Source organism: Scyliorhinus torazame, chromosome 4 (assembly GCF_047496885.1).
Source record: "Scyliorhinus torazame isolate Kashiwa2021f chromosome 4, sScyTor2.1, whole genome shotgun sequence".
Classification (NCBI taxonomy): Eukaryota; Metazoa; Chordata; class Chondrichthyes; order Carcharhiniformes; family Scyliorhinidae; genus Scyliorhinus; species Scyliorhinus torazame.
Genome location: NC_092710.1, coordinates 355601313 through 355628239, shown reverse-complemented (window position 1 = coordinate 355628239; position 26927 = coordinate 355601313). Strand labels below are relative to the sequence as shown.

General features: G+C 49.3%; 1 protein-coding gene across 4 annotated transcripts in view; it reads right to left on the bottom strand.

Moving 5' to 3' along the window:
* Positions 1-357: 357 nt before the first annotated feature.
* abcc10 (ATP-binding cassette, sub-family C (CFTR/MRP), member 10) overlaps positions 358-26927 on the bottom strand; it is a 712922-nt gene continuing 686352 nt past the window's right edge. For all 4 annotated transcript variants that reach the window (XM_072500316.1, XM_072500319.1, XM_072500315.1 and 1 more), the window contains exons 19-22: positions 19529-19674; positions 19329-19426; positions 2083-2195; positions 358-1619 (exon numbers count right to left, since the gene is read on the bottom strand). In XM_072500316.1, the coding sequence (XP_072356417.1) occupies positions 1484-1619; positions 2083-2195; positions 19329-19426; positions 19529-19674 (493 nt within the window). In that variant the 3' untranslated portion in view covers positions 358-1483. The remainder of the gene's footprint in view (positions 1620-2082; positions 2196-19328; positions 19427-19528; positions 19675-26927) is intronic.

The following is a 26927-nucleotide window of genomic DNA, read 5'->3' as shown; positions in this document are numbered from 1 at the left end:
GATCTGTGAGGGAATATTGAAGTTTGGAGGAGAATGAGAATGGGGCAGGGACTGAGAGGGAATATTGAAGTTTGGAGGAGAAGAGGGAATATTGAAGTTTGGAGGAGAATGAGAATGGGACAGGGACTGAGAGGGAATATTGAAGTTTGGAGGAGAATGAGAATGGGACAGGATCTGTGAGGGAATATTGAAGTTTGGAGGAGAATGAGAATGGGGCAGGGACTGAGAGGGAATATTGAAGTTTGGAGGAGAAGAGGGAATATTGAAGTTTGGAGGAGAATGAGAATGGGACAGGGACAGAGAGGGAATATTGAAGTTTGGAGGAGAGTGAGAATGAGAACGGGACTGAGAGGGAATATTAAACTGTACAGAACAGTGAGAATGGGACAGGGACTGAGAGGGAATATTGAACTTTGGAGGACAGTGAGAATGGGACAGGGACAGAGAGGGAATATTGAAGTTTGGAGGAGAGTGAGAATGAGAACGGGACTGAGAGGGAATATTAAACTGTACAGAACAGTGAGAATGGGACAGGGACAGAGAGGGAATATTGAAGTTTGGAGGACAATGAGAATGGGACAGGGACTGAGAGGGAATATTGAAGTTTGGAGGACAGTGAGAATGGGAAAGGGACTGAGAGGGAATATTGAAGTTTAGAGGACAGTGGAATGGGACAGGGACTGAGAGGGAATATTGAAGTTTGGAGGAGAATGAGAATGGGACAGGGACTGAGAGGGAATATTGAAGTTTGGAGAATGAGAATGGGACAGGGACTGAGAGGGAATATTGAAGTTTGGAGGAGAATGAGAATGGGACAGGATCTGTGAGGGAATATTGAAGTTTGGAAAATAGTGAGAATGGGACAGGGACTGAGAGGGAATAATGAAGTTTGGAGCACATTGAGAATGGGACTGGGACTGAGAGGGGATATTGAAGTTTGGAGAATAGTGAGAATGGGATAGGGGCTGTGAGGGAATATTGAAGTTTGGAGGAGAATGAGAATGGGTCAGGGACTGTGAGGGAATATTGAAGTTTGGAGGAGAATGAGAATGGGTCAGGGACTGAGGGGGAATATTGAAGTGTGGAGGAGAATGAGAATGGGACAGGGACTGTGAGGGAGTATTAATTTGTGGCGAACAATGCAGGTTGGGAGTGGGACTGAGTGAATCAGGAAACTGTAGATTAGGAGATATGGCAAAGGTTGGATGTGCGTGAAAAGATGTAGGGTGAGAGTAACAGTGGTACACAATACAGGTCTACTCTGAGCAAAGTAACTGTTGATCTCACAATCTTTCCTATCTGGAGTTTGGAAATTGTGTCATTTTATTATCCATGTTCTGTTTGAAATGGAAATGGTGCAGTGCGCATTCTGCGGTCCCAAACCAACCCTTATGTGAAAATTCAGCATACATCGTATCTCCAGAGTGACACAGAGAGCTTCAGTCCACCTGGGACATATCAGGTTGATGCCATAGCCCTTCCATTACTGCTCAGTGTCATGTATGATACCATAGAAGAAGGAATCCTCGTTTCTGGAGAGAACGGTTGGGGAGTCAAACTCCTTCACCCTGCCAGCATCCAATACCAATACTTGGTTTGAATCCATTATAGTGTTCAACCTGTGGGGAACAGAATCAAAGGAGACGTTATCCAGTGATGCTGGGCAGAGAGATCATTAATACTCAATAACAATGCATGTGTACATATAACGTGATTGTAGTGGCCAACATTGAATACCAGAACTGTTCACCTTTCCAGACTAGCACTTAAGGATACCAATGGATCTACATCCAAATGTTCTTTAGTCTTTGATAAGGGAGATGGCCGAAAGCTCACAGGTAAATCTGTACACCGGCTCTGCCACAAGCCTGAGTGAACCCTGCAAATTAGGTTTGGATATCATCTGCCTCACAAGGATCACCTCGCTCCACAACTTCACCCATCTCACTTCTTGCTCGCTTTACTTTCCCAATTCCTCCTCACTATTTCCCCAACTCTCAGAATCGAACAAGTCTTCACCCCCTCGGACTCTCACTGTCTCCCCGCTTTGACAATGTCTTCATGTCCGTGTGATAAACTTACCTGTGGGCGATTGTCAAAACCGTTTTGTCTGCAAATTGTTGTCGTATTGTCTCCTGCAGCAGCTGATCGGTTTTATGGTCCACACTGGCAGTTGCTTCATCAATACAAAGAATCTGTGCAACATAAAGAAAAGATATCAAGAGTTGAGCAGACATTCCCCAGAATTAAAGCAGGCCGAAGGAGGTTAAAATAGGACCAGTTTCTGAGACTGGGTTAGGAGATGATGGAAGAACCTGGTTAAGATAATTTGATGAGTTGATAGGGTCGATAAAGAGAAACTATTTACTCTAGTGAAAAAAAACAGGGACCATAACTTTAAAATGAGAGTTGGGCTGTTTAAGGGTTTTATCAGTCAGCACTTTTCCAGACTAAGTGGAGTGGAAACCTGCAAATCACTCGACTAAAAAGAAGACGTTGAAACTGGGAATCAATAGCAAATTTAACCAATGTTAACCAATTTTTCTTCTTCTTCGATGATCACTCGCTAATGAGTATGATTGCCCACCTAAGAAACTCCGTGTTACTGGTCACGGGTTCTGTGAGTCCTTACATGGCTGATGAGCCCGATCCCAAAGTCACATCTTCAACTGCACAGGTGTTCCAGGAGGTGGTATCGGTCCTTGAACTCTGGATCACTGGTATTCCTTTTCTCAGGCTCCTTTTCCCAACCTCCTCGTGCTGCTTTCTTGAAGAATTGTATCCCTTCAATCAGGAGGTATCTTCTGTGCAGGGTCTCCCAGGTGTTGACATTTGCATTTGTTTTATTGTGATGTATACCGAAGTACAGTGAAAAGTATTGTTCTGCGTACAGTCCAGACAGATCATTCCGTACATGAAAAAACATAGGACATACATAACTACACAATGTGTCAGCCTAATGCAGCTCAAAGTGGTGCACAGAGCGCACCCGACTAGAGCCCCAATGAGCAGGTTCTTCCCGGAGGTGGAGGATAAATGTGGGCGGTGCCAGAGGGGCCCGGCCAACCACACCCACGTTTTGGGCTTGTTCCAAACTTTCTGGGTTCTGGACAGCCTTCTCCGAGGCAATGTCCAAGGTTGTGGGGGTGAGGGTGAAGCCATGCCCAATAGTGGCAATCTTCAGGGTATTGGAGCAGCCAGAGTTACACATGGGGAAGGAGACCACGCCCTCGCTTTCGCTCCCCTAATCGCCCGCCGGAGAATCCTGCTCAGCTGGCGATCGGCAGCACCACCCACAGCTGCAGACTGGCTCGCTGACCTCTCGGAATTTCTCCACCTGGAGAAGATTAAGTATACCATCCGAGGGTCGGAGGAGGGCTTCCTAGATGCATGGGAGCAGTTTGCCGGCCTGCTCCAAAATCTGTTCGAGGCCAGCAACGAAGAGTAAGATAGGAAAATGGGAAAGAGAGGAAGAAAAAGACGGAAGATAAGGAAAAAAACTAGATAGATGGGAAACCAACGGAAGCGCAACCCAGAGGGACGGAGGGAGGGAGGGAGAAGAAAGAAGAAAGGTGGGAAAGTCACAAAAAAGGAAAAGCGGTGGGGGGGGGCAACCCCCCTTTCCGATCACAAAGCGAACACAGCCGAAGTCGACGGGGGGGGGGGGGCGGGATAGGGGAGGATGCAAGGGAGGGGGAGGGGGGTGGGATGGAAGGTACCATAGTCCAAGCCAGAGGGCGGCGAAATGTATATAAAGTTAATTAAAGGAAGGACAGGATAAATCTTTCTATCCAATAAAGTAAATTAAAGGGGTTAAGAAAAATGTATGGAACTGTTCATAAATGTGGAAAATGCCAATAAAAGATTTAAATAAATAAATACACAATGTAGATACAGAGACACAGGCACCAGGTGAAGCATACAGGAGTGTAGCACTACTCAATGGAGAAGATGTGTGAAGAGATCAGATCAATCCATAAGAGGGTCATTCAGGAGTCTGGTAACAGCGGGGAAGAAGCTGTTTTTGAACCTATTAGTGCGTGTTCTCAGACTTTTAGATCTCCTGCCCGATGGGATAAGTTGGTGGCGTGTTTACCAAGTCCAGGTTTCTGAGCCACATACAAGAGTTATACAGTTATACAGCTTGGAGAGTTAGTTCCTAAAGAATGAACCCTACCATAGTTTGGAGAGTTAGTGCGTTAAGGCATTAACACTCCAAACTGTGGTGAAATTCAGCATTAAGGTATCATGTGAGAGTACCTTTAAGAAATGAGTGTTTAAGAAATGTACCTTTAAGAAATGGGTGTTTATCAGTGATGTCAGAATGTGGGTGGAGCTGGGCTGTCTGTCAGCTTTTTACTTTTGTTTTAGGCTGTTTGCTGCAGGGTGTGTTTTAGTTTCATTTTCAGAGCTGGATAGCTGCAGTCACAGCCAGAAGGTGTATGAGTCTCTCTCTCTGTAATCTAAAGACTGTAAATCGATCCTTTGGTGACTTAAAACTAATAACTGCTCTCAGTAGTGACTTTAACCTGATGTGCTTCTATTTAAAGGTTTTTAAAAGTCTTATGGATGTTAAAAGGACAGCTTAAGGATTACTTAGTGTTGTATTCTTTGGCGGTTATATTTGAATTGATGGTTGCTAAGATGTTCACTGTATGTTTTAAAAAGGTTAACTTGAGTTCATAGAATAAACTGTTTTGCTTTAAAAAATACTTTTCCATTTCTGCTGTGCCACACCTGTCGAGTGGTCTGTGTGCTCCCCATAACCACAATCTATTAAAGTTGTGGGTCAGGTGACCACCATGATACACTTTGGGGTTCTCTAAACCCTCGCCCATAAAAAAAGGCATTAACTCTCCAAACAGTGGTAGAGTTCAGCGTTCAGGCACTAACTCTCCAAACTGTGGTGAGGTTCAGCATTAAAGCACTAACTCTCCAAACTGTGGTGAGGTTCAGCGTTAAGGCACTTACTCTCCGGACTGTGGTCGTGTTCATCGTTCAGGCACTAACTCTCCAAACTGTGGTGAGGTTCAGCATTAAAGCACTAACTCTCTAAACAGTGGTGAGGTTCATCGTTAAGGCACTAACTCTCCAAACTGTGGTAGTGTTCATCGTTAAGGCACTAACTCTCCAAACTGTGGTGAGGTTCATCGTTAAGGCACGAACTCTCCAAACTGTGGTAGTGTTCATCGTTAAGGCACTTACTCTCCAAACAGTGGTGAGGTTCAGCGTTAAGGCACTAACTCTCCAAACTGTGGTGAGGTTCAGCGTTAAGGCACTAACTCTCCGAACTGTGGTGAGGTTCATGGTTAAGGCACTAACTCTCCAAACTGTGGTGAGGTTCATCGTTAAGGCACTAACTCTCCAAACTGTGGCGAGGTTCGGCGTTAAGGCACTAACTCACCAAACTGTGGTAGGGTTCATCGTTAAGGCACTAACTCTCCAAACTGTGGTGAGGTTCATCGTTAAGGCACTAAATCTCCAAACTGTGGTAGTGTTCATCGTTAAGGCACTAACTCTCCAAACTGTGGTGAGGTTCATCGTTAAGGCACTAACTCTCCAAACTGTGATAGTGTTCATCGTTGCCACGTACATCTCCTCTAAACCTTGCCCCTCGCACCTTAAACATGTGCACCCGAGTAATTCACCCCTCTACCCTGGGGAAAAGTCTCTGGCTTTCCACTCTGTCTATGCCCCTCATAATTTTGTAGACCTCTATCAGGTCGCCCCTCAACCTCCTTCGTTCCAGTGAGAACAAACCAAGTTTATTTAACCTCTCCTCATAGCTAATGCCCTCCATACCAGGCAACACCCTGGCAAATCTCCTCTGCACCCTCTCTAAAGCCTCCACATCCTTCTGGTAGTGTGGCGACCAGAATTGAACAGAATTGAACTTGGAGTGAGAACACTCCAAGTGTGGCCTAACTAAGGTTCTATACAGCGGCAACATGACTTGCCAATTCTTATACTCAATGCCCCGGCCAATGAAAGCAAGCATGCCGAATGCCTTCTCCACCTGTGTTGCCCCTTTCAGTGACCTGTGGACCTGTACATCAAGACCTCTCTGACTATCAATATTCTTGAGGGTTCTACCATTCACTGTATATTCCCTACCTGTATTAGACCTTCCAAAATGCATTACCTCACATTTGTCCAGATTAAACTCCATCTGCCATCTCTCCGCCCAAATCTCCAAACGATCTAAATCCTGCTGTATCCTCTGACAGTCCTCATCGCTATCCGCAATTCCACCAACCTTTGTGTCGTCCTCAAACTTACAAATCACACCAGTTACATTTTTCTCCAAATCATTTATATATACTACGAACAGCAAAGGTCCCAGCATTGATCCCTGCGGAAGACCACTGGTCACAGCCCTCCAATTAGAAAAGCATCCTTCCATTGCTACTCTCTGCCTTCTATGACCTTGCCAGTTCTGCATCCATCTTGCCAGCTCACCTCTGATCCTGTGTGACTTCACCTTTTGTACCAGTCTGCCATGAGGGACCTTGGGCGTCATTCTCCGACCCCCCAGCGGTCTCCACCATGGCGGAGGCGGAAGAGACTCTCCCCACTGCGCATGCGCGGGAATCTGTCAGCGGCCGCTGACGCTCCCGCGCATGCGCCGCCCCGACATGTCATTTCCGCGCCAGCTGGCGGGGCACCAAACGCCGTTTCCGCCAGCTGGCGGGGTGGAAATCCCTCCGGCGCCGGCCTAGCCCCTCAATGTTGGGGCTCGGCCCCCAAAGATGCGGAGCATTCCGCACCTTTGGGGCGGCGCGATGCCCGTCTGATTGGCGCCGTTTTGGGCGCCAGTCGGCGGACATCGCACCGTTTGGGGAGAATTTCGCCCCTTGTCTTGATAAGGTTCAGCATTATGACTCCAACTCTTGATATGGCTCCAACTCTTGATATGATGATAAGGTTCATCATTATGGCTCTAACTCTCGATCATGATAAGGTTCAGCATTATTGCTCTAACTCTCGAGATTGTTGTGGGAAAATTTTGTGTTTCACAATGTATACCGGATAATCAACTATGTTGCAAAATTATGTTTGACCCTACTCTCTGTGCCATCTGCTGAGACAGTAGCTCTTTGTGCAAAACAATAGTTGAAGTCAGATTTAGAAAGAAGATTTTTAGATCATAGATCATAGAATTTACAGTGCAAGAGGCCATTCAGCCCATCGAGTCTGCACCGGCTCTTGGAAAGAGCACCCTACCCAAGGTCAACACCTCCACCCTATTCCCGTAACCCAGTAACCCCACCCAACACTAAGGGCAATTTTGGACACTAAGGGCAATTTATCATGGCCAATCCACCCAACCTGCACATCTTTGGACTGTGGGAGGAAACCGGAGCACCTGGAGGAACCCACACACACACGGGGAGGATGTGCAGACTCCGCACAGACAGTGACCCAAGCCGGAATTGAACCTGGGACCCTGGAGCTGTGAAGCAATTGTGCTATCCACAATGCTACCGTGCTGCCCTAGATAAAAGGTACTCATTGGCTTAGATACCTGTATAAGAGACAATTTGTAAGAATACATAGTGTATAAACAATGCTTGTAATTTTGTAACCTAAGAATTACTAATATCAGAAAAGATATAAAATGGCTGTTTGCTGAGCTGGCAATACAAAAAAGACACAAAATGGTTTTCAGCTGAACTAGCCACATTCCTGAACAATCATTTGCTGGATTAAGTTACAAACTGTATAAACAACCTCATTGAATGGGACCCAGACGTGGTTATTTCTGGGGAGTATTTTAACAGCCACTGATAACGCTCCACAGGACAACGTGTACAATGTATCCTCAATAGCTCAAGGTCTCCAGGTGCAGGCAGGAGACATAACTTTATGTTAGTTTTGAGTGACTTCTGCATGCAGTTAGGGTAGTGGTAAGACAGCAACCCAATGGCTCTGACTCTCAATATCATGATGAGGTTCAGCATTATGGCTCTAACTCTCGATCATGATGAGGTTCAGCATTGTGGCTCTAACTCTCGATCATGATGAGGTTCAGCATTATGGCTCTAACTCTCGATCATGATGAGGTTCAGCATTATGGCTCTAACTCTCGATCATGATGAGGTTCAGCATTATGGCTCTAACTCTCGATCATGATGAGGTTCAGCATTGTGGCTCTAACTCTCGATCATGATGAGGTTCAGCATTATGGCTCTAACTCTCGATCATGATGAGGTTCAGCATTATGGCTCTAACTCTCGATCATGATGAGGTTCAGCATTGTGGCTCTAACTCTCGATCATGATAAGGTTCAGCATTATGGCTCTAACTCTCGATCATGATGAGGTTCAGCATTGTGGCTCTAACTCTCGATCATGATGAGGTTCAGCATTATGGCTCTAACTCTCGATCATGATGAGGTTCAGCATTATGTCTCTAACTCTGATTTCATGATGAAGTTCAGCATTATGGCTCTAACTCTCGATCATGATGAGGTTCAGCATTATGGCTCCAACTCGCGATCATCATAAGGTTCAGCATTATGGCTCTAACTCTCGATCATGATGAGGTTCAGCATTGTGGCTCTAACTCTCGATCATGATGAGGTTCAGCATTATGTCTCTAACTCTCGATCATGATAAGGTTCAGCATTATGGCTCTAACTCTCGATCATGATGAGGTTCAGCATTGTGGCTCTAACTCTCGATCATGATGAGGTTCAGCATTGTGGCTCTAACTCTCGATCATGATGAGGTTCAGCATTATGGCTCTAACTCTGATATCATGATAAGGTTCAGCATTATGGCTCTAACTCTCGATCATGATGAGGTTCAGCATTATGGCTCTAACTCTCGATATCATGATGAGGTTCAGCATTGTGGCTCTAACTCTCGATCATGATGAGGTTCAGTATTGTGGCTCTAACTCTCGATCATGATGAGGTTCAGCTTTGTGGCTCTAACTCTCGATCATGATGAGGTTCAGCATTGTGGCTCTAACTCTCGATCATGATGAGGTTCAGCATTATGGCTCTAACTCTCGATCATGATAAGGTTCAGCATTATGGCTCTAACGCTCGATATCATGATGAGGTTCAGCATGGTGGCTCTAACTCTCGATCATGATGAGGTTCAGCATTGTGGCTCTAACTCTCGATCATGATGAGGTTCAGCATTATGGCTCTAACTCTCGATCTTGATAAGGTTCAGCATTATGGCTCTAACTCTCGATCATGATGAGGTTCAGCATTATGGCTCTAACTCTAGATATCATGATAACGTTCAGCATTATGGCTCTAACTCTCGATCATGATGAGGTTCAGCATTATGGCTCTGACTCTGATTTCATGATGAAGTTCAGCATTATGGCTCTAACTCTCGATCATGATGAGGTTCAGCATTATGGCTCCAACTCGCGATCATCATAAGGTTCAGCATTATGGCTCTAACTCTCGATCATGATGAGGTTCAGCATTGTGGCTCTAACTCTCGATCATGATGAGGTTCAGCATTATGTCTCTAACTCTCGATCATGATAAGGTTCAGCATTATGGCTCTAACTCTCGATCATGATGAGGTTCAGCATTGTGGCTCTAACTCTCGATCATGATGAGGTTCAGCATTGTGGCTCTAACTCTCGATCATGATGAGGTTCAGCATTATGGCTCTAACTCTGATATCATGATAAGGTTCAGCATTATGGCTCTAACTCTCGATCATGATGAGGTTCAGCATTATGGCTCTAACTCTCGATATCATGATGAGGTTCAGCATTGTGGCTCTAACTCTCGATCATGATGAGGTTCAGTATTGTGGCTCTAACTCTCGATCATGATGAGGTTCAGCTTTGTGGCTCTAACTCTCGATCATGATGAGGTTCAGCATTGTGGCTCTAACTCTCGATCATGATAAGGTTCAGCATTATGGCTCTAACTCTCGATCTTGATAAGGTTCAGCATTATGGCTCTAACTCTCGATCATGATGAGGTTCAGCATTATGGCTCTAACTCTCGATCATGATGAGGTTCTGCATTATGGCTCTAACTCTCAATCATGATGAGGTTCAGCATTGTGGCTCTGACTCTCGATGTCATGATAAGGTTCAGCATTATGGCTCTGACTCTCGATCATGATGAAGTTCAGCATTATGGCTCTGACTCTCGATCATGATAAGGTTCAGCATTATGGCTCTAACTCTCGATCATGATGAGGTTCAGCATTATGGCTCTAACTCTGATATCATGATAAGGTTCAGCATTATGGCTCTAACTCTCGATCATGATGAGGTTCTGCATTATGGCTCTAACTCTCAATCATGATGAGGTTCAGCATTGTGGCTCTAACTCTCGATCATGATGAGGTTCTGCATTATGGCTCTAACTCTCAATCATGATGAGGTTCAGCATTGTGGCTCTGACTCTCGATATCATGATAAGGTTCAGCATTATGGCTCTGACTCTCGATCATGATGAAGTTCAGCATTATGGCTCTGACTCTCGATCATGATAAGGTTCAGCATTGTGGCTCTAACTCTCGATCATGATGAAGTTCAGCATTATGGCTCTGACTCTCGATCATGATAAGGTTCAGCATTATGGCTCTAACTCTCGATCATGATGAGGTTCAGCATTATGGCTCTAACTCTCGATCATGATGAGGTTCAGCATTATGGCTCTAACTCTCGATCATGATGAGGTTCAGCATTATGGCTCTAACTCTCGATCATGATGAGGTTCAGCATTATGGCTCTAACTCTCGATCATGATGAGGTTCAGCATTATGGCTCTGACTCTGATTTCATGATGAAGTTCAGCATGATGGCTCTAACTCTCGATCATGATGAGGTTCAGCATTATGTCTCTAACTCTCGATCATGATAAGGTTCAGCATTATGGCTCTAACTCTCGATCATGATGAGGTTCAGCATTGTGGCTCTAACTCTCGATCATGATGAGGTTCAGCATTATGTCTCTAACTCTCGATCATGATAAGGTTCAGCATTATGGCTCTAACTCTCGATCATGATGAGGTTCAGCATTGTGGCTCTAACTCTCGATCATGATGAGGTTCAGCATTGTGGCTCTAACTCTCGATCATGATGAGGTTCAGCATTATGGCTCTAACTCTCGATCATGATGAGGTTCAGCATTATGGCTCTAACTCTGATATCATGATAAGGTTCAGCATTATGGCTCTAACTCTCGATCATGATGAGGTTCAGCATTATAGCTCTAACTCTCGATATCATGATGAGGTTCAGCATTGTGGCTCTAACTCTCGATCATGATGAGGTTCAGTATTGTGGCTCTAACTCTCGATCATGATGAGGTTCAGCTTTGTGGCTCTAACTCTCGATCATGATGAGGTTCAGCATTGTGGCTCTAACTCTCGATCATGATGAGGTTCAGCATTATGGCTCTAACTCTCGATCATGATGAGGTTCAGCATTGTGGCTCTAACTCTCGATCATGATGAGGTTCAGCATTATGGCTCTAACTCTCGATCTTGATAAGGTTCAGCATTATGGCTCTAACTCTCGATCATGATGAGGTTCAGCATTGTGGCTCTAACTCTCGATCATGATGAGGTTCAGCATTATGGCTCTAACTCTCGATCATGATGAGGTTCAGCATTATGGCTCTAACTCTCGATCATGATGAGGTTCAGCATTATGGCTCTAACTCTCGATCATGATGAGGTTCAGCATTATGGCTCTAACTCTCGATCATGATGAGGTTCAGCATTATGGCTCTAACTCTCGATCATGATGAGGTTCAGCATTATGGCTCTAACTCTCGATCATGATGAGGTTCAGCATTATGGCTCTAACTCTCGATCATGATGAGGTTCAGCATTATGGCTCTAACTCTGATACCATGATAAGGTTCAGCATTATGGCTCTAACTCTCGATCATGATGAGGTTCAGCATTACGGCTCTAACTCTCGATCATGATAAGGTTCAGCATTGTGGCTCTAACTCTCGATCATGATGAGGTTCTGCATTATGGCTCTAACTCTCGATCATGATGAGGTTCAGCATTATGGCTCTAACTCTCGATCATGATGAGGTTCAGCATTATGGCTCTAACTCTCGATCATGATGAGGTTCAGCATTATGGCTCTAACTCTCGATCATGATGAGGTTCAGCATTATGGCTCTAACTCTGATATCATGATAAGGTTCAGCATTGTGGCTCTAACTCTCGATCTTGATAAGGTTCAGCATTATGGCTCTAACTCTCAATCATGATGAGGTTCAGCATTATGGCTCTAACTCTCGATCATGATGAGGTTCAGCATTGTGGCTCTAACTCTCGATCATGATGAGGTTCAGTATTATGACTCTAACTCTCCATCATGATGAGGTTCAGCATTATGGCTCTAACTCTCGATCATGATGAGGTTCAGCATTATGACTCTAACTCTCAATCATGATGAGGTTCAGCATTATGGCTCTAACTCTCGATATCATGATAAGGTTCAGCATTATGGCTCTGACTCTCGATCATGATGAAGTTCAGCATTATGGCTCTGACTCTCGATCATGATGAGGTTCAGCATTATGACTCTAACTCTCAATCATGATGAGGTTCAGCATTATGGCTCTAACTCTCGATATCATGATAAGGTTCAGCATTATGGCTCTGACTCTCGATCATGATGAAGTTCAGCATTATGGCTCTGACTCTCGATCATGATAAGGTTCAGCATTATGGCTCTAACTCTCGATCATGATGAGGTTCAGCATTATGGCTCTGACTCTCGATCATGATAAGGTTCAGCATTATGGCTCTAACTCTCGATCATGATGAGGTTCAGCATTATGGCTCTAACTCTCGATCATGATGAGGTTCAGCATTATGGCTCTAACTCTCGATCATGATGAGGTTCAGCATTGTGGCTCTAACTCTCGATCATGAAGAGGTTCAGCATTATGGCTCTAACTCTCGATCATGATCAGGTTCAGCATTATGGCTCTAACTCTCGATCATGATGAGGTTCAGCATTATGGCTCTAACTCTCGATCATGATGAGGTTCAGCATTGTGGCTCTAACTCTCGATCTTGATAACGTTCAGCATTATGGCTCTAACTCTCGATCATGATGAGGTTCAGCATTATGGCTCTAACTCTCGATCATGATGAGGTTCAGCATTGTGGCTCTAACTCTCGATCATGATGAGGTTCAGCATTATGGCTCTAACTCTGATATCATGATAAGGTTCAGCATTATGGCTCTAACTCTCGATCATGATGAGGTTCAGCATTATGGCTCTAACTCTCGATCATGATGAGGTTCAGCATTATGGCTCTAACTCTGATATCATGATAAGGTTCAGCATTATGGCTCTAACTCTCGATCATGATGAGGTTCAGCATTATGGCTCTAACTCTCGATCTTGATAAGGTTCAGCATTATGGCTCCAACTCTCGATGTCTTGATAAGGTTCAGCATTATGGCTCTAACTCCCGATCATGATGAGGTTCAGCATTATGGCTGTAACTCTCGATCTTGATAAGGTTCAGCATTATGGCTCCAACTCTCGATGTCTTGATAAGGTTCAGCATTATGGCTCTAACTCTCGATCATGATGAGGTTCAGCATTGTGGCTCTAACTCTCGATCATGATGAGGTTCAGCATTATGGCTCTAACTCTCGATCATGATGAGATTCAGCATTATGGCTCTAACTCTCGATATCATGATGAAGTTCAGCATTCTGGCTCCAACTGTCGATCATGATAAGGTTCAGCATTATGGCTCTAACTCTCGATCATGATGAAGTTCAGCATTATGGCTCTAACTCTTGATCTTGATGAGGTTCAGCATTATGGCTCCAACTCTCGATCATGATGAGGTTCAGCATTATGGCTCTAACTCTCGATCATGATGAGGTTCAGCATTATGGCTCTAACTCTGATACCATGATAAGGTTCAGCATTATGGCTCTAACTCTCGATCATGATGAGGTTCAGCATTACGGCTCTAACTCTCGATCATGATAAGGTTCAGCATTGTGGCTCTAACTCTCGATCATGATGAGGTTCTGCATTATGGCTCTAACTCTCGATCATGATGAGGTTCAGCATTATGGCTCTAACTCTCGATCATGATGAGGTTCAGCATTATGGCTCTAACTCTCGATCATGATGAGGTTCAGCATTATGGCTCTAACTCTCGATCATGATGAGGTTCAGCATTATGGCTCTAACTCTGATATCATGATAAGGTTCAGCATTGTGGCTCTAACTCTCGATCTTGATAAGGTTCAGCATTATGGCTCTAACTCTCAATCATGATGAGGTTCAGCATTATGGCTCTAACTCTCGATCATGATGAGGTTCAGCATTGTGGCTCTAACTCTCGATCATGATGAGGTTCAGTATTATGACTCTAACTCTCCATCATGATGAGGTTCAGCATTATGGCTCTAACTCTCGATCATGATGAGGTTCAGCATTATGACTCTAACTCTCAATCATGATGAGGTTCAGCATTATGGCTCTAACTCTCGATATCATGATAAGGTTCAGCATTATGGCTCTGACTCTCGATCATGATGAAGTTCAGCATTATGGCTCTGACTCTCGATCATGATGAGGTTCAGCATTATGACTCTAACTCTCAATCATGATGAGGTTCAGCATTATGGCTCTAACTCTCGATATCATGATAAGGTTCAGCATTATGGCTCTGACTCTCGATCATGATGAAGTTCAGCATTATGGCTCTGACTCTCGATCATGATAAGGTTCAGCATTATGGCTCTAACTCTCGATCATGATGAGGTTCAGCATTATGGCTCTGACTCTCGATCATGATAAGGTTCAGCATTATGGCTCTAACTCTCGATCATGATGAGGTTCAGCATTATGGCTCTAACTCTCGATCATGATGAGGTTCAGCATTATGGCTCTAACTCTCGATCATGATGAGGTTCAGCATTGTGGCTCTAACTCTCGATCATGAAGAGGTTCAGCATTATGGCTCTAACTCTCGATCATGATCAGGTTCAGCATTATGGCTCTAACTCTCGATCATGATGAGGTTCAGCATTATGGCTCTAACTCTCGATCATGATGAGGTTCAGCATTGTGGCTCTAACTCTCGATCTTGATAACGTTCAGCATTATGGCTCTAACTCTCGATCATGATGAGGTTCAGCATTATGGCTCTAACTCTCGATCATGATGAGGTTCAGCATTGTGGCTCTAACTCTCGATCATGATGAGGTTCAGCATTATGGCTCTAACTCTGATATCATGATAAGGTTCAGCATTATGGCTCTAACTCTCGATCATGATGAGGTTCAGCATTATGGCTCTAACTCTCGATCATGATGAGGTTCAGCATTATGGCTCTAACTCTGATATCATGATAAGGTTCAGCATTATGGCTCTAACTCTCGATCATGATGAGGTTCAGCATTATGGCTCTAACTCTCGATCTTGATAAGGTTCAGCATTATGGCTCCAACTCTCGATGTCTTGATAAGGTTCAGCATTATGGCTCTAACTCCCGATCATGATGAGGTTCAGCATTATGGCTGTAACTCTCGATCTTGATAAGGTTCAGCATTATGGCTCCAACTCTCGATGTCTTGATAAGGTTCAGCATTATGGCTCTAACTCTCGATCATGATGAGGTTCAGCATTGTGGCTCTAACTCTCGATCATGATGAGGTTCAGCATTATGGCTCTAACTCTCGATCATGATGAGATTCAGCATTATGGCTCTAACTCTCGATATCATGATGAAGTTCAGCATTCTGGCTCCAACTGTCGATCATGATAAGGTTCAGCATTATGGCTCTAACTCTCGATCATGATGAAGTTCAGCATTATGGCTCTAACTCTTGATCTTGATGAGGTTCAGCATTATGGCTCCAACTCTCGATCATGATGAGGTTCAGCATTATGTCTCTAACTCTGATTTCATGATGAAGTTCAGCATTATGGCTCTAACTCTGATATCATGATAAGGTTCAGCATTATGGCTCTAACTCTCGATCATGATGAGGTTCAGCATTATGGCTCTAACTCTCGATCTTGATAAGGTTCAGCATTATGGCTCCAACTCTCGATGTCTTGATAAGGTTCAGCATTATGGCTCTAACTCCCGATCATGATGAGGTTCAGCATTATGGCTGTAACTCTCGATCTTGATAAGGTTCAGCATTATGGCTCCAACTCTCGATGTCTTGATAAGGTTCAGCATTATGGCTCTAACTCTCGATCATGATGAGGTTCAGCATTGTGGCTCTAACTCTCGATCATGATGAGGTTCAGCATTATGGCTCTAACTCTCGATCATGATGAGATTCAGCATTATGGCTCTAACTCTCGATATCATGATGAAGTTCAGCATTCTGGCTCCAACTGTCGATCATGATAAGGTTCAGCATTATGGCTCTAACTCTCGATCATGATGAAGTTCAGCATTATGGCTCTAACTCTTGATCTTGATGAGGTTCAGCATTATGGCTCCAACTCTCGATGTCTTGATAAGGTTCAGCATTATGGCTCTAACTCTGATATCATGATAAGATTCAGCATTCTGGCTCTAACTCTCGATCATGATAAGATTCAGCATTCTGGCTGTTGCCATGATTTGGTTCCTGATTTGGCACTAATTTGCAGTGTGAAATTAGGAGAAAGACTTTGCCACTTAGCCCTATGAGCCTGCTGTAACATTCAATAAGACCATGGCTGATTTGTCTGTACACATTCCCACCTGCCTTCGATAACCTGTTGCCCCCTTGCTTATCAAGAATCTATATACTTGGTACTTGAAAATATTCAAATACTCTTCTTCCTGTATGTTTTGTGGAAGGGCGTTCCAAAGACTCACGACCCTCGAAGAGAAAATTATTTCTCCTCACCTTCGTTAATTGTGTGATCGATTATTTGTAAATAACCTTCAGAACATACATGGGAGATTTGGAAGTGATGAAGAATTCAATCACTGCTTTTTGAGATTATTCCCATATTTGGCGTTTGCGTCGGTACGGCTGAAGAAAGGACAGATAAAAGCCTTATTTTCATAGATCACGATTGGAACAATAATGAGGCATGAATGAACAGCTGGATTGCCCTGGGGACTGCTGACAGACGCGATTCAAAATATCATTAGGTGGTAAATTGCCCAAATGAATCAACCACCAATTTATCAGTGTCCCCTCTCCAATCACATCATATCTGTGCCCACTCAGCTAGGGGGAAAATCTTCTCCATTTACCCTGTCTGGGCCCCTCATAATTTTGTACACCTCAATCAGGTCACCCCTCAGTCTCCTCTGTTCTGAGGAAAACAATCCTAGCCTATCCAATCTGTCCTCATAGCTGCAAACATTATTGTAAATCTCCTCTGCACTCTCTCCAGAGCAATTATGTCCTTCCTATAAAGTGGTGACCAGAGCTGTACACAAATTCTTCGCTAACCAACGTTTTATACAGTTCCATAATGACATTCCTGCTCTTGTAATATTTTACACCTCACCCAATAAATCATTCCATATGCTTTTCTTTATCGCCTTGTCCACCTAATCTGCCAGCTTCACAGAGCTGTGGACATGCACTCCAAGCTCTCTCACTTAATCTAATCTTGTCACAAGATTATTGGCACAAGTAGGCTTACATTAACACTGCAATGAAGTTACTGTGAAAATCCCCCAGTCGCCACATTCCAGCATCTGTTCGGGGACACTGAGGGAGAATTCAAAATGTCCAATTCACCTAACACGTGTCTTTCGGGACTTGTGGGAGGAAACCAAAGCACCCGGAGGAAACCCACGCAGACACATGGAGAACGTGCAGACTCCACACAGACAGTGACCCAAGCGGGAATCGAACCTGGGACTGTAGCCATCTGAGATGGCCACTTCCAGAATACAAAATGGACATTTGCAAAGATTGCAGGGAAAAATGGACAACGCTAAGAAAACAAGCAGGCACAGAGCCTGTCTGCATATTGGAGCCGCAGCTCCCAGACAAGATCAAAACTGTAGGCCTATTAGCATATTGATGGCCCATCTCCGGGAACAAAGGAATAACATTCATAGAACATAGAACATTACAGCGCAGCACAGGCCCTTCGGCCCTCGATGTTGCGCCGACCTGTGACTGATCTGGCCCCAGACCTCGCGGCCCAAACCGACAGCAGAAAACAAAGCAGGCCAACGGCCACCTGGGACACGCCCAGCCATCAGGGCACCCACCACTTGATTGGACGAGATCAATATGAATGATCAAGAAACGGCCCAATTGATTGGGGCCAAGTTCAAGGCCAGCCAAAAGTGTGCAAAGCCCCTTTGTGTATAAGAGGAAGCCCCCAAGAGAGAATCGTTCTCTTGGACCCGGCTCTCACCGAGGAGAGACCTGTCCACCAGCTGCACCAGAAATAAGTAAGTCCAAGGTCAACGCTCGCTACCAGACAGACGACCTTAGCTGTTCCCCTCTACCAATTCGACCCCAGCAGCCTCAGAACCGAACAACGGCCATTGTTCCTCTGACTGAGTGGGCGCCCGAAGCTAAGTATAGGCTTTAGCAGTAGTGATAGTTTAGTCTGTAGTATTTCGTGCATAAGTAGATTTAACTGTGTGTGTAAATAAATAGCATTGACTTTGAACGAACTAACTGGTGTACCGACTCTTTGATCAGTATTCGGTTTTGAACCTTGTGGCGGTATCGAAAGATACCTGGCAACTCTAGAGCAAACGTAATTAGAATTAAGGAAGGCGACCATACTGACCGCCATATTCAGAGCCAACCAAAGAGAGCAACAGGACCCTGGCGCTGTGAAGCAACAGTGTTAACCACTGTGCTACTGTGTCACCCCAGTCACTCTCCCTTACTTTGTTTCCCCTCCACTTTTCCAGATTGAATTCCATTTGTATTTCTCTGTCCACTGAACCAAACTACTGATATCATTCTGAAACCGACAATTATCCTCTTCATTATGAACGACACAGTCTCGGGATTGTGCAGAGATTCAGGGTTGTGACACTAACTCTCAGTACCTTGATGCAATTTACCCTTATGGGTTCAACTTTTGGTGACTTGTTCAGTGTTATGGTATTTACATTCAGTACCTTTATGGCACTAACTCTCAGTATCATGGTGGGTTTCCGAAGTATATATCTCAGTATTATGGTGGTGTTATAACACTAACTATTGTACCTTCAAATACCAATTCAAGTGCTAGCACTCTGTTCCTCAGTTGAATGCACTGCCAAAGTGTACATATTGGGGCAGAAAAGGTGTTCTAAATGGCGGCGTGACTATGCAGGAGATCCAGGAGGAAACAGACTTTACAAATTAACCTTTAATGCCAGCAATGCTTGCTGGGTTAGTACCTTGGCACGAGTGAGAAGTGCCCTCGCCAAGCAAATTAGCTGCCTCTGCCCAATGGATAGATTCCTCCCCCGATCACCGAGCTCGGCATCCAATCCACCTAATGTAGACAGAAAAAACACAAAGGCAATGAGTGACAGACAGCCAATCATCAATTCAAATGGGTACAATTATTGTCACGCCTTTGCTGGCCGCTGCTCACCCATTCTCTCAATGACCTCCAGCAGATGACAGTCCTCCAACACCGTTTTCAGCTCCAACTCTGTATGGAGGCCCAGTGGATCCAGATTTTCCCGCACTGTGCCACTGAACAGGAACGGATCCTGAGGAATAATTGCCAGCTTTGATCTGGAGACAAATTATCAAAAAGGTAGAGTCATCCATTCAGACCTTTCTCCTCGCCTGAGTGACATAGTTAAAATCGTGTCACTTTAGCTGTATTTCTCAGGCCATATCGAGGTATGTGAGGCCGAGGCTGAGTGTGTGTGATGAGGGGCCAAAAGGCAGAGGCCATGATGAGGCGCACGAGGCCGTGAGTGTGGTGGGGCGCACGAGGCCGTGAGTGTGGTGGGGCGCTCGAGGCCGTGAGTGTGGTGGGGCGCACGAGGCCGTGAGTGTGGTGGGGCGCACGAGGCCGTGAGTGTGGTGGAGCGCACGAGGCCGTGAGTGTGGGGGAGCGCACGACGCCGTGAGTGTGGTGGAGCGCATGAGGCCGTGAGTGTGGTGTGGTGCACGAGGCTGTGAGTGTGGTGGGGCGCACGAGGCCGTGAGTGTGGTGGGACGCACGAGGCCGTGAGTGTGGTGGGGCGCTCAAGGCCGTGAGTGTGGGGGGGCGCACGAGGCCGTGAGTGTGGTGGGGCGCACGAGGCCGTGAGTGTGGGGGGGCGCACGAGGCCGTGAGTGTGGTGTGGTGCACGAGGCCGTGAGTGTGGTGGGGCGCACGAGGCCGTGAGTGTGGTGGGGCGCACGATGCCGTGAGTGTGGTGGGGCGCACGAGGCCGTGAGTGTGGTGGGGCGCACAAGGCCGTGAGTGTAGTGGAGGACACAAGGCCGTGAGTGTGGCGGGACGCATGAGGCCGTGAGTGTGGTGGGGCGCACGAGGCCGTGAGTGTGGTGGGGCGCACGAGGCCGTGGTAGGGTGCACGAGGCCGTGAGTGTGGTGGGGCGCACGAGGCAGGGAGTGTGGTGGGGCGCACGTGGCCGTGAGTGTGGGGTGGTGCACAAGGCCGTGAGTGTGGTGGGGCGCTCGAGGCCGTGAGTGTGGTGGGGCGCACGAGGCCGTGAGTGTGGTGGGGCGCACGAGGCCGTGGTAGGGTGCACGAGGCCGTGAGTGTGGTGGGGCGCACGAGGCCGTGAGTGTGGTGGGGCGCTCGAGGCCGTGAGTGTGGTGGGGCGCTCGAGGCCGTGAGTGTGGTGGGGCGCTCGAGGCCGTGAGTGTGGCGGGGCGCTCGAGGCCGTGAGTGTGGCGGGGCGCTCGAGGCCGTGAGTGTGGTGGGGCGCTCGAGGCCGTGAGTGTGGTGGGGCGCTCGAGGCCGTGAGTGTGGTGGGGCGCACGAGGCCGTTAAGTGTTGTGGGGTGCACGAGGCCGTGAGTGTGGTGGGTCGCATGAGGCCGTGAGTGTGGCGGGACGCAAGAGGCCGTGAGTGTGGTGGAGCGCACAAGGCCGTGAGTGTGGTGGAGCGCACAAGGCCGTGAGTGTGGTGGGGTGCACGAGGCCGTGAGTGTGGTGAGGTGCACGAGGCCGTGAGTGTGCTGAGGTGCACGTGGCCGTGAGTGTGGTGGAGCGCACAAGGCCGTGAGTGTGGTGGGGTGCACGAGGCCGTGAGTGTGGTGGGGTGCACAAGGCCATGAGTGTGGTGGGGTGCACGAGGCCGTGAGTGTGGTGGGGTGCCCGAGGCCGTGAGTGTGGTGGAGCGCACGAGGCCGTGAGTGTGGTGGAGCGCACGAGGTCGTGAGTGTGGTGGGGGACATGAGGCCGTGAGTGTAGTGGGGTGCACGAGGCCATGAGTGTGGTGGGGTGCACGAGGCCGTGAGTGTGGTGGGGTGCACGAGGCCGTGAGTGTGGTGGAGCGCACGAGGTCGTGAGTGTGGTGGGGACATGAGGCCGTGAGTGTAGTGGGGTGCACGAGACCGTGAGTGTGGTGGGGCGCACGAGGCCATGAGGGTGGTGGGGCGCACGAGGCCGTGAGTGTCGTGGGGTGCACGAGGCCGTGAGTGTGGTGGGTTGCACGAGGCCGTGTGTGTGGTGGGGCGCACGAGGCTGTGAGTGTGGTGGGGCGCACGAGGCCGTGAGTGTGGTGGGGCGCACAAGGCCATGAGGGTGGTGGGGCGCACGAGGCCATGAGTGTGGTGGGGTGCACGAGACCGTGAGTGTGGTGGGGCGCACGAGGCCGTGAGTGTGGTGGGGCGCACGAGGCCGTGAGTGTGGTGAGGCGCACGAGGCCGTGAGTGTGGTGGGGGACGCAAGGCCGTGAGTGTGGTGGAGCGCACAAGGCCGTGAGTGTGGTGGGGTGCACAAGGCCGTGAGTGTGGTGGGGGACATGAGGCCGTGAGTGTGGTGGGGCGCATGAGGCCGTGAGTGTGGTGGGGCGCACGAGGCCGTGAGTGTGGTGGGGCGCACGAGGCCGTGAGTGTGGTGGGGGACGCAAGGCCGTGAGTGTGGTGGAGCGCACAAGGCCGTGAGTGTGGTAGGGTGCACAAGGCCGTGAGTGTGGTGGGGGACATGAGGCCGTGAGTGTGGTGGGGCGCATGAGGCCGTGAGTGTGGGGGGGCGCACGAGGCCGTGAGTGTGGTGGGGAAACGAGGCCATGAGTGTGGTGGGGTGCACGAGGCCGTGAGTGTGGTGGGGGACATGAGGCTGTGAGTGTGGTGGGGTGCACGAGGACGTGATTGTGGCGGGGTGCACGAGGCCGTGAGTGTGGTGGGGCGCACAAGGCCGTGAGTGTGGTGGGGCGCTCGAGGCCGTGAGTGTGGTGGGGTGCACGAGGTCGTGAGTGTGGTGGGGCGCACGAGGCCGTGAGTGTGGTGGGGGACTTGAGGCCGTGAGTGTGGTGGGGTGCACGAGGCCGTGATTGTGGCGGGGTGCACGAGGCCGTGAGTGTGGCGGGGTTCACGAGGCCGTGAGTGTGGTGGAGCGCACAAGGCCATGAGTGTGGTGGGGCGCTCAAGGCCGTGAGTGTGGTGGGGCGCACGAGGCCGTGAGTGTGGTGGGGCGCACGAGGCCATGAGTGTGGTGGGGGGCACGAGGCCGTGAGTGTGGTGGGGGTCACAAGGCCGTGAGTGTGGTGGGGCACACCTGGCCGTGAGTGTGGTGGGGAAACGAGGCCATGAGTGTGGTGGGGCGCACGAGGCCGTGAGTGTGACAGATTGTTCGACGCCGAGGCTGTGAGGGTGACAGGGTGTTCGAGGCCGAGGCTGTGAGGGTGACAGATTGTTCGAGGTTGAGACTGTGAGGGTGACAGGTTGTTCGAGGCCGAGGCTGTGAGGGTGACAGATTGTTCGAGGCCGAGGCTCTGAGGGTGACAGATTGTTCGAGGTCGAGGCTGTGAGGGTGACAGATTGTTCGAGGCCGAGGCTCTGAGGGTGACAGATTGTTCGAGGCTGAGTCTGTGAGGGCGACAGGGAGCTCGATGTCGAGACTGTGAGGGTGACAGATTGTTCGAGGCTGAGGCTGTGAGGGTGACAGATTGTTCGAGGCCGAGGCTGTGAGGGTGACAGATTGTTCGAGGCCGAGGCTGTGAGGGTGACAGGGAGCTCGATGTTGAGACTGTGAGGGTGACAGATTGTTCGAGGCCGAGACTGTGAGGGTGACAGGGAGCTCGATGTCGAGACTGTGAGGGTGACAGGGTGTTCGAGGCCGAGGCTGTGAGGGTGACAGGGTGTTCGAGGCCGAGGCTGTGAGGGTGACAGATTGTTCGAGGTTGAGACTGTGAGGGTGACAGATTGTTCGAGGCCGAGGCTCTGAAGGTGACAGATTGTTCGAGGTCGAGGCTGTGAGGGTGACAGATTGTTCGAGGCCGAGGCTGTGAGGGTGACAGGGAGCTCGATGTTGAGTCTGTGAGGGTGACAGATTGTTCGAGGCCGAGGCTGTGAGGGTGACAGATTGTTCGAGGCCGAGGCTCTGAGGGTGACAGATTGTTCGAGGTCGAGGCTGTGAGGGTGACAGATTGTTCGAGGCCGAGGCTGTGAGGGTGACAGATTGTTCGAGGCTGAGTCTGTGAGGGTGACAGGGAGCTCGATGTCGAGACTGTGAGGGTGACAGATTGTTCGAGGCCGAGGCTGTGAGGGTGACAGATTGTTCGAGGCCGAGGCTGTGAGGGTGACAGATTGTTCGAGGCCGAGGCTGTGAGGGTGACAGATTGTTCGAGGCCGAGGCTGTGAGGGTGACAGATTGTTCGAGGCCGAGGCTGTGAGGGTGACAGATTGTTCGAGGCCGAGGCTGTGAGGGTGACAGATTGTTCGATGTCGAGACTGTGAGGGTGACAGATTGTTCGAGGTCGAGGCTGTGAGGGTGACAGGGAGCTCGATGTCGAGACTGTGAGGGTGACAGATTGTTCGAGGCCGTGGCTGTGAGGGTGACAGGGAGCTCGATGTCGAGACTGTGAGGGTGACAGATTGTTCGAGGCCGTGGCTGTGAGGGTGACAGATTGTTCAAGGTCGAGGCTGTGAGGGTGACAGGGAGCTCGATGTCGAGACTGTGAGGGAGACAGATTGTTCGAGGCTGAGTCTGTGAGGGAGACAGATTGTTCGAGGTCGAGGCTGTGAGTGTGACAGATTGTTCGACGCCGAGGCTCTGAGGGTGACAGATTGTTCGAGGTCGAGGCTGTGAGGGTGACAGATTATTCGATGTCGAGACTGTGAGGGTGACAGGGAGCTCGATGTCGAGGCTGTGAGGGTGACAGGGTGCTCGAGGTCGAGGCTGTGAGGGTGACAGATTGTTCGAGGTCGAGACTGTGAGGGTGACAGGGAGCTCGATGTCGAGACTGTGAGAGTGACAGGGTGTTCGATGTCGAGACTGTGAGGGTGACAGGGTGTTCGAGGTCGAGGCTGTGAGGGTGATAGGGTGTTCGAGGTCGAGGCTGTGAGGGTGACAGGGTGTTCGAGGCCGAGGCTGTGAGGGTGACAGGGAGCTCGATGTCGAGACTGTGAGGGTGACAGGGAGCTCGATGTCGAGACTGTGAGGGTGACAGATTGTTCGAGGTCGAGACTGTGAGGGTGACAGGGAGCTCGATGTCGAGACTGTGAGAGTGACAGGGTGTTCGATGTCGAGACTGTGAGGGTGACAGGGTGTTCGAGGTCGAGGCTGTGAGGGTGATAGGGTGTTCGAGGTCGAGGCTGTGAGGGTGACAGGGTGTTCGAGGCCGAGGCTGTGAGGGTGACAGGGAGCTCGATGTCGAGACTGTGAGGGTGACAGGGTGTTCGAGGCCGAGACTGTGAGGGTGACAGGGAGCTCGATGTCGAGGCTGTGAGGGTGACAGGGTGTTCGAGGCCGAGGCTGTGAGGGTGACAGATTGTTCGAGGTCGAGGCTGTGAGGGTGACAGGCTGTTCGAGGCCGAGGCTGTGAGGGTGACAGATTGTTCGAGGTCGAGACTGTGAGGGTGACAGGGAGCTCGATGTCGAGACTGTGAGGGTGACAGATTGTTCGAGGCCGAGGCTGTGAGGGTGACAGGGAGCTCGATGTCGAGGCTGTGAGGGTGACAGGGTGTTCGAGGCCGAGGCTGTGAGGGTGACAGATTGTTCGAGGTCGAGGCTGTGAGGGTGACAGGCTGTTCGAGGCCGAGGCTGTGAGGGTGACAGATTGTTCGAGGTCGAGACTGTGAGGGTGACAGGGAGCTCGATGTCGAGACTGTGAGGGTGACAGATTGTTCGAGGCCGAGGCTGTGAGGGTGACAGGGAGCTCGATGTCGAGACTGTGAGGTTGACAGATTGTTCGAGGCCGAGGCTGTGAGGGTGACAGATTGTTCGAGGCCAAGAGTGTGAGGGTGACAGGGAGCTCGATGTCGAGTCTGTGAGGGTGACAGATTGTTCGAGGTCGAGGCTGTGAGGATGACAGGGTGTTCGAGGCCGAGGCTGTGAGGGTGATGGGTTGTTCGAGGACGAGGCTGTGAGGGTGACAGGGAGCTCGATGTCGAGGCTGTGAGGGTGATAGATTGTTCGAGGTCGAGGCTGTGAGGGTGACAGATTGTTCGAGGTCGAGGCTGTGAGGGTGATAGATTGTTCGAGGCCGAGGCTGTGAGGGTGACAGGGAGCTCGATGTTGAGTCTGTGAGGGTGACAGATTGTTCGAGGCCGAGGCTGTGAGGGTGACAGATTGTTCGAGGCCGAGGCTCTGAGGGTGACAGATTGTTCGAGGTCGAGGCTGTGAGGGTGACAGATTGTTCGAGGCTGAGTCTGTGAGGGTGACAGGGAGCTCGATGTCGAGACTGTTAGGGTGACAGATTGTTCGAGGCTGAGGCTGTGAGGGTGACAGATCGTTCGAGGCCGAGGCTGTGAGGGTGACAGATTGTTCGAGGCCGAGGCTGTGAGGGTGACAGATTGTTCGAGGCCGAGGCTGTGAGGGTGACAGATTGTTCGAGGCCGAGACTGTGAGGGTGACAGGGAGCTCGATGTCGAGACTGTGAGGGTGACAGGGTGTTCGAGGCCGTGGCTGTGAGGGTGACAGATTGTTCGAGGTCGAGGCTGTGAGGGTGACAGGGAGCTCGATGTCGAGACTGTGAGGGTGACAGATTGTTCGAGGCCGTGGCTGTGAGGGTGACAGATTGTTCAAGGTCGAGGCTGTGAGGGTGACAGGGAGCTCGATGTCGAGACTGTGAGGGAGACAGATTGTTCGAGGCTGAGTCTGTGAGGGTGACAGATTGTTCGACGCCGAGGCTCTGAGGGTGACAGATTGTTCGAGATCGAGGCTGTGAGGGTGACAGATTATTCGATGTCGAGACTGTGAGGGTGACAGGGAGCTCGATGTCGAGGCTGTAAGGGTGACAGGGAGCTCGATGTCGAGACTGTGAGGGTGACAGATTGTTCGAGGTCGAGACTGTGAGGGTGACAGATTGTTCGATGTCGAGACTGTGAGGGTGACAGGGAGCTCGATGTCGAGACTGTGAGGGTGACAGGGAGCTCGATGTTGAGACTGTGAGGGTGACAGGGAGCTCGATGTCGAGACTGTGAGAGTGACAGGGTGATCGATGTCGAGACTGTGAGGGTGACAGGGTGTTCGAGGTCGAGGCTGTGAGGGTGATAGGGTGTTCGAGGTCGAGGCTGTGAGGGTGACAGGGTGTTCGATGTCGAGGCTGTGAGGGTGACAGGGAGCTCGATGTCGAGACTGTGAGGGTGACAGGGTGTTCGAGGCCGAGACTGTGAGGGTGACAGGGAGCTCGATGTCGAGGCTGTGAGGGTGACAGGGTGTTCGAGGCTGAGGCTGTGAGGGTGACAGATTGTTCGAGGCCGAGGCTGTGAGGGTGACAGATTGTTCGAGGCCAAGAGTGTGAGGGTGACAGGGAGCTCGATGTCGAGTCTGTGAGGGTGACAGATTGTTCGAGGTCGAGGCTGTGAGGATGACAGGGTGTTCGAGGCCGAGGCTGTGAGGGTGATGGGTTGTTCGAGGC